Source organism: Tiliqua scincoides, chromosome 2, assembly GCF_035046505.1.
Source record: "Tiliqua scincoides isolate rTilSci1 chromosome 2, rTilSci1.hap2, whole genome shotgun sequence".
NCBI classification, from domain to species: domain Eukaryota; kingdom Metazoa; phylum Chordata; class Lepidosauria; order Squamata; family Scincidae; genus Tiliqua; species Tiliqua scincoides.
Window position 1 is genome coordinate 265,519,064 of NC_089822.1, and position 12,413 is coordinate 265,531,476.

General features: G+C 48.8%; 1 protein-coding gene across 1 annotated transcript; it reads right to left on the minus strand.

Annotated features, from left to right (window-relative positions):
• Nucleotides 1-1,580: 1,580 nt before the first annotated feature.
• LOC136640408 (zinc finger protein 397-like) lies at nt 1,581-7,098 on the minus strand. Its single transcript, XM_066615528.1, has 4 exons — nt 7,024-7,098; nt 5,682-6,310; nt 4,413-4,542; nt 1,581-3,478 (listed from the first exon to the last, which is right to left on the minus strand). Exons 1-4 carry the CDS (start codon nt 7,049-7,051, stop codon nt 2,412-2,414), a joined length of 1,854 nt encoding a protein of 617 aa, XP_066471625.1. The 5' UTR covers nt 7,052-7,098; the 3' UTR covers nt 1,581-2,411.
• Nucleotides 7,099-12,413: the final 5,315 nt, after the last annotated feature.

The window sequence follows — 12,413 nt, forward strand, 5'->3', positions numbered from 1 at the left end:
CAGCACGTGGGACTGCCTGGATCTGTGATCTGACCCCACCGGATGCTGATGTTCAAATGTTCATGCATCTTGATGGCTAGTTCACCAGTTCATCAGCTGAATGTAGGTGCTGATACTTGCAGAGGCTCTTGGATACTGACACGACAAGGAACAGCATCTCCTATCATTTGCTCGCCCTTCCCTGGACAGGACACAGTGGGAGAGAGGGACTGAGTGGATGGCGATGGCAGCGAAAACATCTTGCAGTTGTACTTCCCAAACCCAGGCACTGGCCAGTGTGGAAGAAAGGGGCCTCCCTTGTGAGGGTAGCTTCCCTTTTGAATTACGAGTAATTCCCTTATCTGCAGTATTTCTTTGCTGCTTTCCAAACTATGATGGTTCTTAAAGCAATTCATAACAATCAAACTAGAACCAGGAATTACACAAAGAAACCAGAAGAGACAAAAATAGCATCTGTCATAGCTCCAAAACTGGTGGGCAATGGATGGAATTGTTCAGTGAGAAACAAGCTTCAGGGCCACAATATGTGCTTTTACACAGCTCTGCTACCTGAAGTCTGGTTGGCCTAAGGCAGTGGTTCTCAAACTTTCAGCAACGGGACCCACTTTTTAGAATCAGAATCTGTCAGGACCCACCGGAAATGATGTCATGACTAGAAGTGACATCATCAAGCAGGAAAATTTTTTGCAATCCTAGGCTGCAATCCTACCCACACTTACCCAGGAGTAAGTCCAATTCACTATCATTGTTAGAAGTATATGCATAGTAGCCTGTTAAAAGTACAGATCTATAACATTTCCCCAAATGCAGTCACATAGCAGGGTAGCATCAAATCTAATATAGTAAAAATAAAGTATTGAAATGAATGGGGACCCACCTGAAATTGGCTCACGACACACCTGGTGGGTTCTGACCCACAGTTTGAGAAACACTGGCCTAGCATAATAGAACTACATTGCTTGTCAGAATTCTTGAGCCCGGTCAGAGCTAGAATTCTTTCTAAAATAATTCTATGACTTTAGCGGACCCAATCCCTTCACTTCCCCACCTCTTCACACGTCAGCTCCAAACAAAGAGGTTTATTAAAAGGCAACAGGTGTACAGTAAGATAAATCAAGAAGGAAGCTTCTAGAATCGCACAGGACTGCTTGTAGACTAAATGGCAGTAGATACCTTCATTGCAGCATCTTGGGGTGTGCTGGAAACAGCATCGCCGATACAGACAAAAGACCCACTGCCCAAACCTTCTGCTCTTAGTTTTTGCCTCTCCCTGCACATATCTGCTACTAAGCTGGTCACACACAATCCAGTATCATTCTCTCTCTCTTTCATTCCCACCCTTGCCTAAGAGGCTGGAACTAGCCCAGCAATTTTCAACCAGTATGCCATGGTTGAGGTCTGCTGGTGGGCCACAGTTTAGAGGACAGCGGTTGACAATGCCTGAAAAACTCTTCTGGGTTCTGGGCAGTGGCACAGCTAGAGGGGTTGCAAAACACTTAAGTTTTGCAGGGAGCCTTACTGCAGTGCTCTGTTTAGCTGTTTAGCTCCCACCAGCTGGAATGGCTCCGAAAAGTAGGGGGAGGGGTCCCTTGCACACTGCAGTAAGACTCCCTGCAAAACTTTGTGCTTTGCACCCCCTCTAGTTACACCACTGGTTCTGGGGCACTGTTTCTAGGGCAACTGTCTGTAGTAACGAATCGTCTGTCCTTCCACTATCAGAGCTGCACTGAGCAACAGATTCAGAGGGGGCTGAGGGTTTGGTGAACTCAGACTGCTTTCCACCCCGTCTGCTGCCACCACTCTGTCCCTCTTTCGCTTCTGCTTCATGCTCACTCGAAGGCAGAACAGATCATTCCTTTACTTACCGCACTCCTCGTGGGCCACCTGACACCCAAAAGTTCAGGTCTTCCGGTTTCACTGGAAGCCCTGCACTTGCAGGTTTCAGGCAGCACACAAGGGGTGTGTAAAGGGTGTTTTGGGGTTTTTTTAGGGCAGGGGTGGAGGAACTGAGCTGGCATTGAGTGGCATGTCATTTCATGCTGCCCCTGGCTGTGTAATCATGTGATCGTGTGAAAAGCAGACCTCTTTGGATTGCTTTGGGACCTTGAAGTCACCAGCTACAGCTAGAGGCAAAGAAGGTGTATATTGGTTAAGCATTCCCTGGTAGGAGACATGAGTTGCATGACATAAAACAGTCCTTGTGCCCAGGTAGAAAAGGAAAATTGCTTATTTATATGGTTTTTCTTCTACGTGGCTATTAAGATTTGGGGTCGCATATTCTTTTTTTCACACAGTTCAAGCATCTCTATGGTTCTTGTCCTATATGTCATGACTATTAAGGTGCAAACCAGTAGAATTCCTCTCTCTCTCTCTCTCTCTCTCTCTCACACACACACACACACACACACACATCACATGCTTGTTCTCCTGTGTGAGTGATTTTGATGACGAATAAGGTACTGGCTCTGACTGAATCTCTTCCCACAGTCTGAACACTCGTACAGTTTCTCAGTTGTGTGTCTCCTCTGGTGCCTAGTCAGATACTGACACACGCTGAAACTTTTGCCACAGTCCAAGCACTCGTACGGTTTCTCCCCTGAGTGGATTCTCTGGTGGCTAAGAAGGTTGGACTTGTTGGAGAAGGTCTTGGCACAGTCTGAACAGGTGTACGGCTTCTGCCCAGTGTGGATCCTCAGATGGCTAAGAAGGTTGGAGCGATCGGAAAACGTTTTGGAACAGTCCGAGCACTGATACGGTTTCTGTCCTGTGTGGATTCTCTTGTGGGTATTGAGGTGTGAGCTCCGGCGGAAGCATTTCTCACAGTGTGGGCATCCGTACGGCTTCTCCCCTGTGTGCGTGCGCTTGTGGCTAATCAGGTTGGAGCTCAAACGAAAGCTTTTCCCACAGTCCGAACATTCATACGGTTTCTCACCAGTGTGTGTCCGCCGGTGGCTAGTCAGGCTTGAGTTGCAACGGAACCCTTTCCCACAGTCTGGGCACTCGTACAGCTTCTCTCCAGTGTGGGTTCTCTGATGCCTATGAAGGTTGGAGCTCCGGCGGAAGCTTTTCCCACAGTCCAAGCACTTGTACAATTTTTCTCCACCATGGGTCCTCTCGTGCCTGTGAAGGTCTGAGCTCCAACGGAAGCTCTTCCCGCAGGCTGTGCATTCGTATGGTTTCTCTCCTGTGTGGGTCCTCTGATGCTTACTCAGGTAGCCCTTGTCTCGGAAAACTTTCCCACACACACTACACATGTTCTTCCTCTTCCTGTTGGGGATTCTCTGTTGGCCTGCGATGCCGTGGAAGTCACTGCCTCGATAAGTATCGGATTTGTTCTTCCATTCCTCCATTTGGATTCCTTCCTGCTGGTTTGGTTGATCGGGATTCCCACCTCTTTCTTCCCGCATGTGATGCTTGATTTCTTCCAAGAACACAGGATGTGGTTTCCCCTCATTCTCGCCTTGCCACTCGTCCGCTCCTGGAATCCAAAGAGAAGACTGAGTTTTCATGGGAGCCAAATCTCACCAAATCCATTCTTGCAAAGGGCAGACAAGAGAACACATCCCCCCCCCCATGTATTTCTTCCAAAGCAGTGTTGGACCTGCCATGGCCTCACGCGACTTTAGAACCACGTGGGCGCCTCCCTGAGACTCCTAATGCGATCGGAAACTGTGCTTCCAGTTTGCCAGAAGCACAGTTTAAAGCATGGGAGAAGCTTCAGGAGGCTTCCCCGACGCGTCCTGGAGTTGCACAAGGCTCCACGCACTCCAGGTAAATAGGGGGGCAGATTCATGCACAAGGGCAGCAGCATCCCGCAGGGGGTCGCCATCATTGACCTTTGCCCCAGGTTGCAGGGCTGGGGTGGTTCGCTACTGGTCCACTCAGACAAATACACAGCAGGCATCATAGCAGAAAAAAAGATGACTAAGGGCACAATCCTAACCAGGTCTACTCAGAAGTAAGTCCTATTTTGTTCAATGGGGCTTACTCTCAGGAAAGTGTGGTTAGGATTGAAGCCTAAGTGGTAGTGGGTACCATGATAGAATTTACTAAAATTCCATATAGGGGTTAAAGAGAGCTAATACTATGACACTGAATGGCAATAGATGCGGGATAGACAAAAGAAGTTATTGTTGACACAGTGCACAAGGAACTCATGGAACTCACTGCCAGAAGCATGAGGTTGTGGCCAATTGCTTAGATGGCTTTGAAAGGGGGATCCCTAAGCCATGATCCAGCAGGGCTCTTCTTATGTTTGCCTCTTTGAATCCTGCTTTAATGCTTATAAATTCTGTCTGTGGTCAGACATAAGCTCTTCTTGAATCTCAAACTCCTGCGGGTTGAAGGTGGGAGGAGGCCCCCTACTAAGCACTCCAGAGTCACACGTTTATTCAGGCACCAGCAATCCTTACCTAGTGAGCCGGCATCTTCTTTGCTCTCCTGTTTGACTTCCCTGCACATCTGTGTATGTGCAACTTCCTGGAGGGCTCCTTTCTCCCCTGGGAGATTTTCAGACACCTCCTGGAACAGCCGCTCTGCCCCCTGAAAAACAATAGTGCTATTTTAATCAAAGCAGGATGAAACAAGTCAGATTTTTGCCTCGTTGGCTGAGGGACTATGTCGTGCCAAGGTGGTTTTGAAGATAACCTCTCCGTAGGATGCCCCATCTCCTGTGCCACAGGTAGTGTTCCCTGGCAAGGTGCACTGCTGTCACTGTGACTCAACGGCGCCATCTTGGCTGCAGTACCAGAACATCTGAGCATTCCTTCAGTACCAATGGCCAATCTGAGACTACCAGGTCTTATAATGCCATAGCCCAAGCCAGCAATTTTCAATTGGTGGGTTGTGGGAGTTTGGAGCACAGCGGTTGAAAATAGCTGAAAGCTCTTCCGGGTTCTGTGTCTCTGTTTCTAGGGCAACTGTCTGTAGTAATGAGTTGTCTATCCCTCTTCCTCTGCCAGCTCTGCTGGGACTGACCATTTTGGTACTACAGACAGTTGCCCTAGAAACAGAGCCACAGAACCCAGAAGAGTCTCTTGGAAGCTGGAAGTGTCTCTATGGCAAAGACCATAGAGAAGACCATAGAGATCAGTGTGCTTGAGAAGAAAAACATTGAAAATTGCTGGTCTAAGCAATGCATCTCTGTTGAAAGGACATCTAAGCTCCTGCTCCTTTTTCCCAGCAGCTGCCCTGGATCTTAATCCTTCCTTGATTTAGACCAGCAGTTTTCAACCTGTTTTATCTCACGGCACACTGACAAGGTACTAAAACTGTCAAAGCACACCATCAGGTTTTCGTGAACTGACAAGGCGCACCATGCTGCCAGTGGGGGGCGCACATCTCCCATTGGCCCTACTAATAAATGACCTTCACTCAAATTCCCGTGGCACACCTGTGGACCACTCATGACACACCAATGTGCCATGGCACAGTGGTTGAAAATGGCTGGTTCAGACTATACACGTGGCTCCACACCCTCTGATCCTTGTTTGCTGCTCTGGAACAGCCCCTTTCCTCGCATGGGCCAGTGACCTGCTACTGAGCCACTGGGGTGGGCAGACAGACAGCTCTCCCACATCTCAGAACTTGACACTCGGAGTTTGACTCTGACAGTGCCACCATGTGCTATGTATGCGCCATTACCAATTCTGAACCAGCCAAGGCAAAGGGGCTGTATTCACCTGTTCTTCTTGTCTCTGAAGCTCCTGCTGCCTCTGCAGGAAGTTCTCTGCCAGGGCCACTGCGTGGCAGCAGCTCTCAGAACCATGTTCCATCACCCAGGTCTGGATTTCCTGGGGCAGGATGGCCAGGAATTGCTCCAGAATCACCAAGTCCAGAATCTGCTCCTTTGTGTGTCTCTCTGGTTTTAGCCACTGGTGACAAAGTTTCTTGAGTCTGTCGTAGACTTCCTGGGGGCCTGACTCTTCCTCGTAGTGGAACTGTCTGAAATTCTGGCGCTGTCCTTCTAAGCTGACGGCACCCACCACCGAGACAAGGCAGGTCTTAGTATCACTCCACAGGGCAGACTTGAAGAGTGGTGTGTTTCGCCATCCAGATGGAGGAGATTGCACTTCCTGCAGGAACTCCTTCCACTGGGCTTCCCAATGCTGGGGTGACACCCCCTCTTCTGGTTCCTGTTTAACATGTTGTGGTGCTGTCCTGCTGAAGTACTGCTTGAGAGTCCCCACTTGAGCAACGCGAGGGGTTCCTCCTGCTCCCCTAGGTCCCGTCTCTGGCATAGGGCCTCCCAAGTCCTCCCCCTCCGTTTTCATTCCTGAATCCACTCCCAGTGCTCCAATGCAGCCCTGAACTGAAGACAGAGGAGAAAATCATTTTACATAAGAACATAAGAAGAGCCCCACTGGAAGAGGCCAAAGGCCCATCTAGTTCAACTTCCTGTATCTCACAGCGGCCCACCAAATGCCCCAGGGAGCACACCAGATAACAAGAGACCTCATCCTGGTGCCCTCCCTTGCATCTGGCAATCAGAGGCAGCCTGCCTCTCAGAACAGGAGCATGCACATACCTACCATGACCTGTAACTTGTGATGAACTTTTCCTCCAGAAACTTGTCCAATCCCCTCTTAAAGGCATCCAGGCAAGATGCCATCACTACTTCCTGTGGCAAGGAGTTCCACAGACTAATTACACGCTGGGTAAAGAAATATTTTCTTCTGTCTGTCCTAACTCTCCCAACACTCAACTTTCTTGAATGTCCCCTGGTTCTGGTGTTATGCGAGAGGGAAAAGAGCATCTCTCTATCCACTCTGTCCATCCCCTGCATGATTTTGTATATCTCAATCATGTCACCCCTCAGGTGCCTCTTTTCTAGACTGAAAAGTCCCAAATGCTGTAGCCTTTCCTCATAAGGTTTCCTTTATCTCCAGTAGAAAACTGTTGCTGCTCACACTTGCTGTTTCTGTAGAGGAAAATACTCAGCCACTGTGTTTAGAACCGTCGTTACATCTCCACCAAAGGGGTTTTGCCAACACCCGTGGGACACTTCTAAACCACATTTCTTACCATTTGGTTCTCTGGAAAAATGCTCCATACATCATTCAGAGACTTCCCTCCTGTGCCGAAGTCACATTTCTCCCTGTGGAAAGAGAGAGAAATTACCCTTTCAGTGTATTTATTTATTTTATTGACATATTTCATAATCTGGCCCTTCAGCATCAGATTGTTCCCAGGGCAACTTACAATAAATTAAAACAGACAAAGAAACACAATACAATAATGTGAAAACAGTCACAGCAAAAATGATCATGGCATGATTCTATGAAACTTTCCAAAGGCTCTGGGCAAACTAAAAAGTCTTTTCTGGTGTTGAAAAGACAACAAGCTTGGCACCCAGCAAATCTCCCTGGGGAGAGGCAGGTCCTATCTCTGGTCTCAACCTGCTTCAGTCCAAAAGGCGGGGATGCCTAGAGCAGGGTCTTTTAAGATAGCTGTCACTATCGGGCAGATTGTGGAGGAGTGGAGAGAACTGTCTCACAGGACTGGGCCATCCATGAGGCTGGCTGAGAGCCCAAGCCTATGCTTGTTTACTCAGAAGTAAGTCCCATTATAGTCAATGGGGCTTACTCCCAGGTAAGTGCGCATAGGATTGTAGTCTGAGGCAATAGCATTTGCTCTCACCACTGGAAATGACTCCAAAGGGGAGGGGTCCCTTGCAGGGCGCATTCAGGAGCCTGCAAAATTTAGTGCTTTGCACCCCCTCTAGCTACTCTACAGATCCAGGCCTTCAGTTAGAGGCAGGACTGAGTGAAACTCCCCCAGTCTCCTAATTTTAGCCAAACCATGTTCTCCGATGTTCTTCTAAAACAGTAGCTAATGGGTCTGTTGCAAACCTTAAGGGGGTCAGGCCCACTCTGTCATCCAGGCAATGATAATGTGAGACTCTGATCCAGGAAACTTGTGTTCCAATCCTCACACAAAGACATAACTTGGAGATTTGGGGGCAGTCACACACTCTCTCTCAAGCTGACCTACCTCACAGGACTGTTGTGATAAAATGGTGAGAGAGGAGGGATAACAAAGATGATAAATAACAGAGTAGCTCTAAAGATGGTTATGATATTTTGAATTCTGTCTCACACACAGTTGTGGCTTTTCCCTCAGTTCTGCTTCCAGGAGCTTTGGAGGTATCACACAAGGCTCTTCCAATATCCCCACTAACCTGAAAGAGATTAATTAAAGAAAAAAATGTATATTCTACTTTTCTGCACAGGAAGGGGGATGACAGTGCATTGTAAGAGGCACTTTACAATGTTCATCCAGAAAATAAAAACCAACAATAGATGGTAGCAGAGAAGCAAGCAAAGGCCCCAGAGGCAGTGGTGTAGCTAGAAGGGGTGCCAAGCACTAAGTTTTGCAGGGAGCCTCACTGCAGCATGCAAGCAGTCCCTCCCCCACCCCTTTGGAGCCATTCTGGGTGGTGGGAGCAAAACCGAGGCATACACCTGGCTCTGAAGGGAAGAGGGAAGGGTTGCCTGCATGCTGTGGTGAGGCTCCCTGCAAAATTGAGTGCTTTGCACTCCTTCTAGCTACGCCACCAACCAGAGGGACACATGCAGAGACAGAACAAGGGCTCTGGGATGGCTGAAGCTGCTTCATCCTGAGTGCAGCCCATCTAACGGGGTCCTGTCTACACTGGCTGGCTGCAGATATCTCAGGGTTTCAGTCTTTCCCAGTCCTAACTGGACATAGCAGAAACGGAACCCAGGATCTGATGCATGCAATGCAAGTGCTTTGCCACTCAGATATGGCCCCATCATCCCCTCCACTGTTTGTGGAGGAGCAGACACCAGCAAATGTCCAACCTCACCATCCCACCACCTCTTGTGGGCGGGGGGGGGGGGGGACGACAATCTGGGTTGGGGGTCCTCCTTAAAGAAGCTGGCAATTCCTGAAATTGAGGGTGGTGGGCCAATTTATTTCCCCTGCCCACCCATTTTTGCTCAGTCACCCAGCTGAGATTGTCCAAATGTGTGATGCATGTCCAGTGCTTTGTCTGAATTAGCTTTTGTGGAGGTGGGGGTGCCCTTATTTCATTCTGCTTGCTACCACTTCAATTCCCTCTTCCCCACTGCCCGGCTCCCCCCCCCTTTTTTTTTTTACCAAGATCCCCCTTCAACTCACCCCCTACTTGAGAACTGCAGTGAAGATTTTTCCAGGTTGCACTAAAAACCCTCCTAGGCACAGGGGTGGGAAATTCAAAAGGCAGGCACTCCCTGGGCAGTGATTGGAGGCAGGAAAGGACTTTGCAACATCCCCCACCTTTTCAAATGTCCCTGGTCCTCTCTGGGAACCAGGGCACTGTTGGTTTTAACCCTGCACAGCCCAGGATGTGCAAAAGCTCTCAGCCTGGCTTGAAAAGGACAAAGATCGACACCTTAGAGGTGACCAGATTTATTGTGGCACAGAACTTGGTGCCCTTCATCAGATGCCTGATCTCGTCTGATCTTGGAAGCTAAGCAGGGTCAGGCCTGGTTAGTACTTAGATGGGAGACCGCCTGGGAATACCTGGTGCTGTAGGCTTATACCATAGTCTTTCGAGACTGAAGGTTGCCAACCATCTGAATGAAATATGTCCAGAGAGAGGGAGAAAATCAGTGGGTGGCATTCAAAGATGGGAAAAAAACCAGAACCTGCCCACAAGTTTCCGATCTATATACAGGGCATCTCAAGAAAATGTGCACACACTTCATCTAGCAGATGTTGGCAACCTTTTTGGGCAAAAGGGCCGGATATTTGGTGATGCCACAAACAGAAGCAAAGGTCCTGGAAGCAGCTGCCCAGAGCTTGGCTTAGGAGGCAAAGCCTCCTGGTGGATGGGGAACAGCAGAGCTGCCTGACAGACAGACAGACAGACAGATAGACAGACAGATAGGACTCTTTGTGTTCTTTGGAGTCTTTGTGCCATTGTCATGTGTGAGGCAAATTGGGCAGGAGGCTTCATCTCCCAAGCCAAGCTCTGAGCGGCTGCATGACTTTGGTTAGCAGGCCAGATTTGGCCTGTGGGCTGTAGGTTGCTGACCCCTGCTTCATAGTGTTAAACTTATTATGCTATAATTCACACGTGTATGCTCTTATGTTCTTACCTCCTCTTGTTTAGCCTCGCTTCCATCTTCTTCCTTCCCCTCTGTGGCCTCTGGTCTTGAATTTCTGATGGTGAGCTCCTTGGTTCAGGAGAGGCAGGATCGTAATAAAACCACTGTATTCTTACAAGGATAATGAGTTCATTTTTGGGAGAACATAGATCAAGGAGGGTCCTGATGATGTTTACTCCCACAGTCTAGCAAAAAGGGCAGTTGACTGGGGATTTAGTACCACCAATACGCATTGTGTAGGCATCACTAATTTACTAGCATATGCACTACTAGCCCAGCAACCACCCCCTCCCTGAGCACTGTAAAAAAAGTTTTGGGATTTTAGAGAGGACTCTTATTACTGTATAAAGCTTATTCTTTGTTTTCACCCCAGTGTTTATGGCAGGGAGCGTTCCTCCCTAGTACCAGCAACTCTTTCTGAACCTTTAAAACTCCACAGTCCAGAGTGGCTGCCCCCATACCGAGCTCTGGGGATCCATCTATTTCACCATTACAATCGCTCAGTTTCTCTTTGAGCTTATGGCCTCATAGGCGCACTTCAGGATAAAGGGAGCCCCGATGCAGGATTCTATCTAAGGGTCCTTTAATCAGCAAGGGGCACATCTCCAAAGCTGAGAGGGAATCCTACACGCCCATTAGCTTACTCATGCAAGCAAGCCATGTTGCATACCATTTTTTTTCCTGAAAAAATAACCCCGTTCAGTTCCCCCTTTAAAGGACAGCGACATTATTTCCCATAAGAGTGCCTAGTGATGATACAGTACTAATTAGACAAGATGAAAGAGAAGTAGTAGCCATGTAATGCCTTTGTTGGCATGTGGGGCATGTGGTGGGTGGGTAGTGTGTCTTAGACTGATTTTCTAGCAGTCAGATTTTGGCATACGTGCTTCCATTGCAAACCCAAGTTCACTGCTTTGAGGTCATCACTGAGACTGCAGTACATGCGTCCCACCATAGCTGTGGATCCCATATCCACCGTTTCACTTAACTGCACATCTCACCCTTCAGTTTGTAGGACTTACTTCTGAGCAGACATGCTTAGTATGGGCTGTCACTCCTCTACTGCAATTACTCCACACTGAGCAGCCCACAATTTGACAGAAGTCCCTTAACCCATTTCTACCCAGCCCACAGATGTACATATTTGATCCCTGCTGCTGAGACGTGGTCTGCAAAGTGATGCCTAGGAAGGCCCCATAATAATTGGGCTCTCCCCAAACAACCGCAGCTTCTCCCTTTCTCACCCTTCTTGGTCTGCATCTTCTCCCAAACTGTTCATCGCCTTCCAAGGCCTCCTTCCGCCTCTCCCTTCCAGCGCCTCTGCAGAAGCGATGCTACTAAAAGGGCAGCACCGGGAGAGCCTAATTATCACACAGGTCCCCCCTTTCAGCACTGACTCAGTGCTGACTCAGCACTGCAGAAAGGGTGGCCTGCCTGATCATTGGGCTCTCTCAGCAATGCCCTTTCAGCAGTGCCACTTCTGCCTGTGTGCAGCTTAGCAGCTGGTGGTGGTGCTGGGAGAGCCCAACTAACATGTGGGTCAGATAAGGAGCTACTGCGGGCCGTATCCAGCCCACAGTTTGACACCCCTGATCTGGCCTACCACTATAATAATAATAACAGGTATTTATATACCGCCTTTCTTGGTCTTTATTCAAGGCGGTTTACATAGGCAGGCTTTACTTAAATCCCTTATTAAATAGGAATTTTTACAATTGAAAGAAGGTTCTTTCTTTCAAGAACCACTACATTCAGGTGTTTCATTCTGATCTGGCTTCACATTCTGGCCTCCATCCTCCCACGCTCAGAGCAGATGGAATAGCTCGGCTTCAGCTTGTCAGCTGCTTCAAGGTCGCACGTGCCGGTGGCCTCGAACTGGCGACCTTGTGGATGTTATCTTCAGGCAGACGGAGGCTCTACCCTCTAGACCAGACCTCCTGCCCTCTTCTCCACTACCACTCTTCTCTCCTCCACACTTCCTCCTCCAATCCAGGGAGCAGGAGGAGGAGGAGGAGTGTAGTGGGTGTATGGAGAAGGAATTGGACCAATTTCTGGAGGAAAAGTCCAGAAGTCACTGGTTACAAGCCATGATGTGTATGTGCAACCTCCTGATTTTAAAAATGGGCTACATCAGAATGTCAGATGCAAGAGAGCACCAGGGTGCAGGTCTCTTGTTGTCTTGTCTGCTCACTGAGGCATTTGGTGGGCCACTGTGAGATACAGGAAGCTGGACTAGGTGGGCCTTTGGCCTGATCCAGCAGGGCTCTTCTTATGTCCCTCCCTAGCAACTGCTGCCTGAAG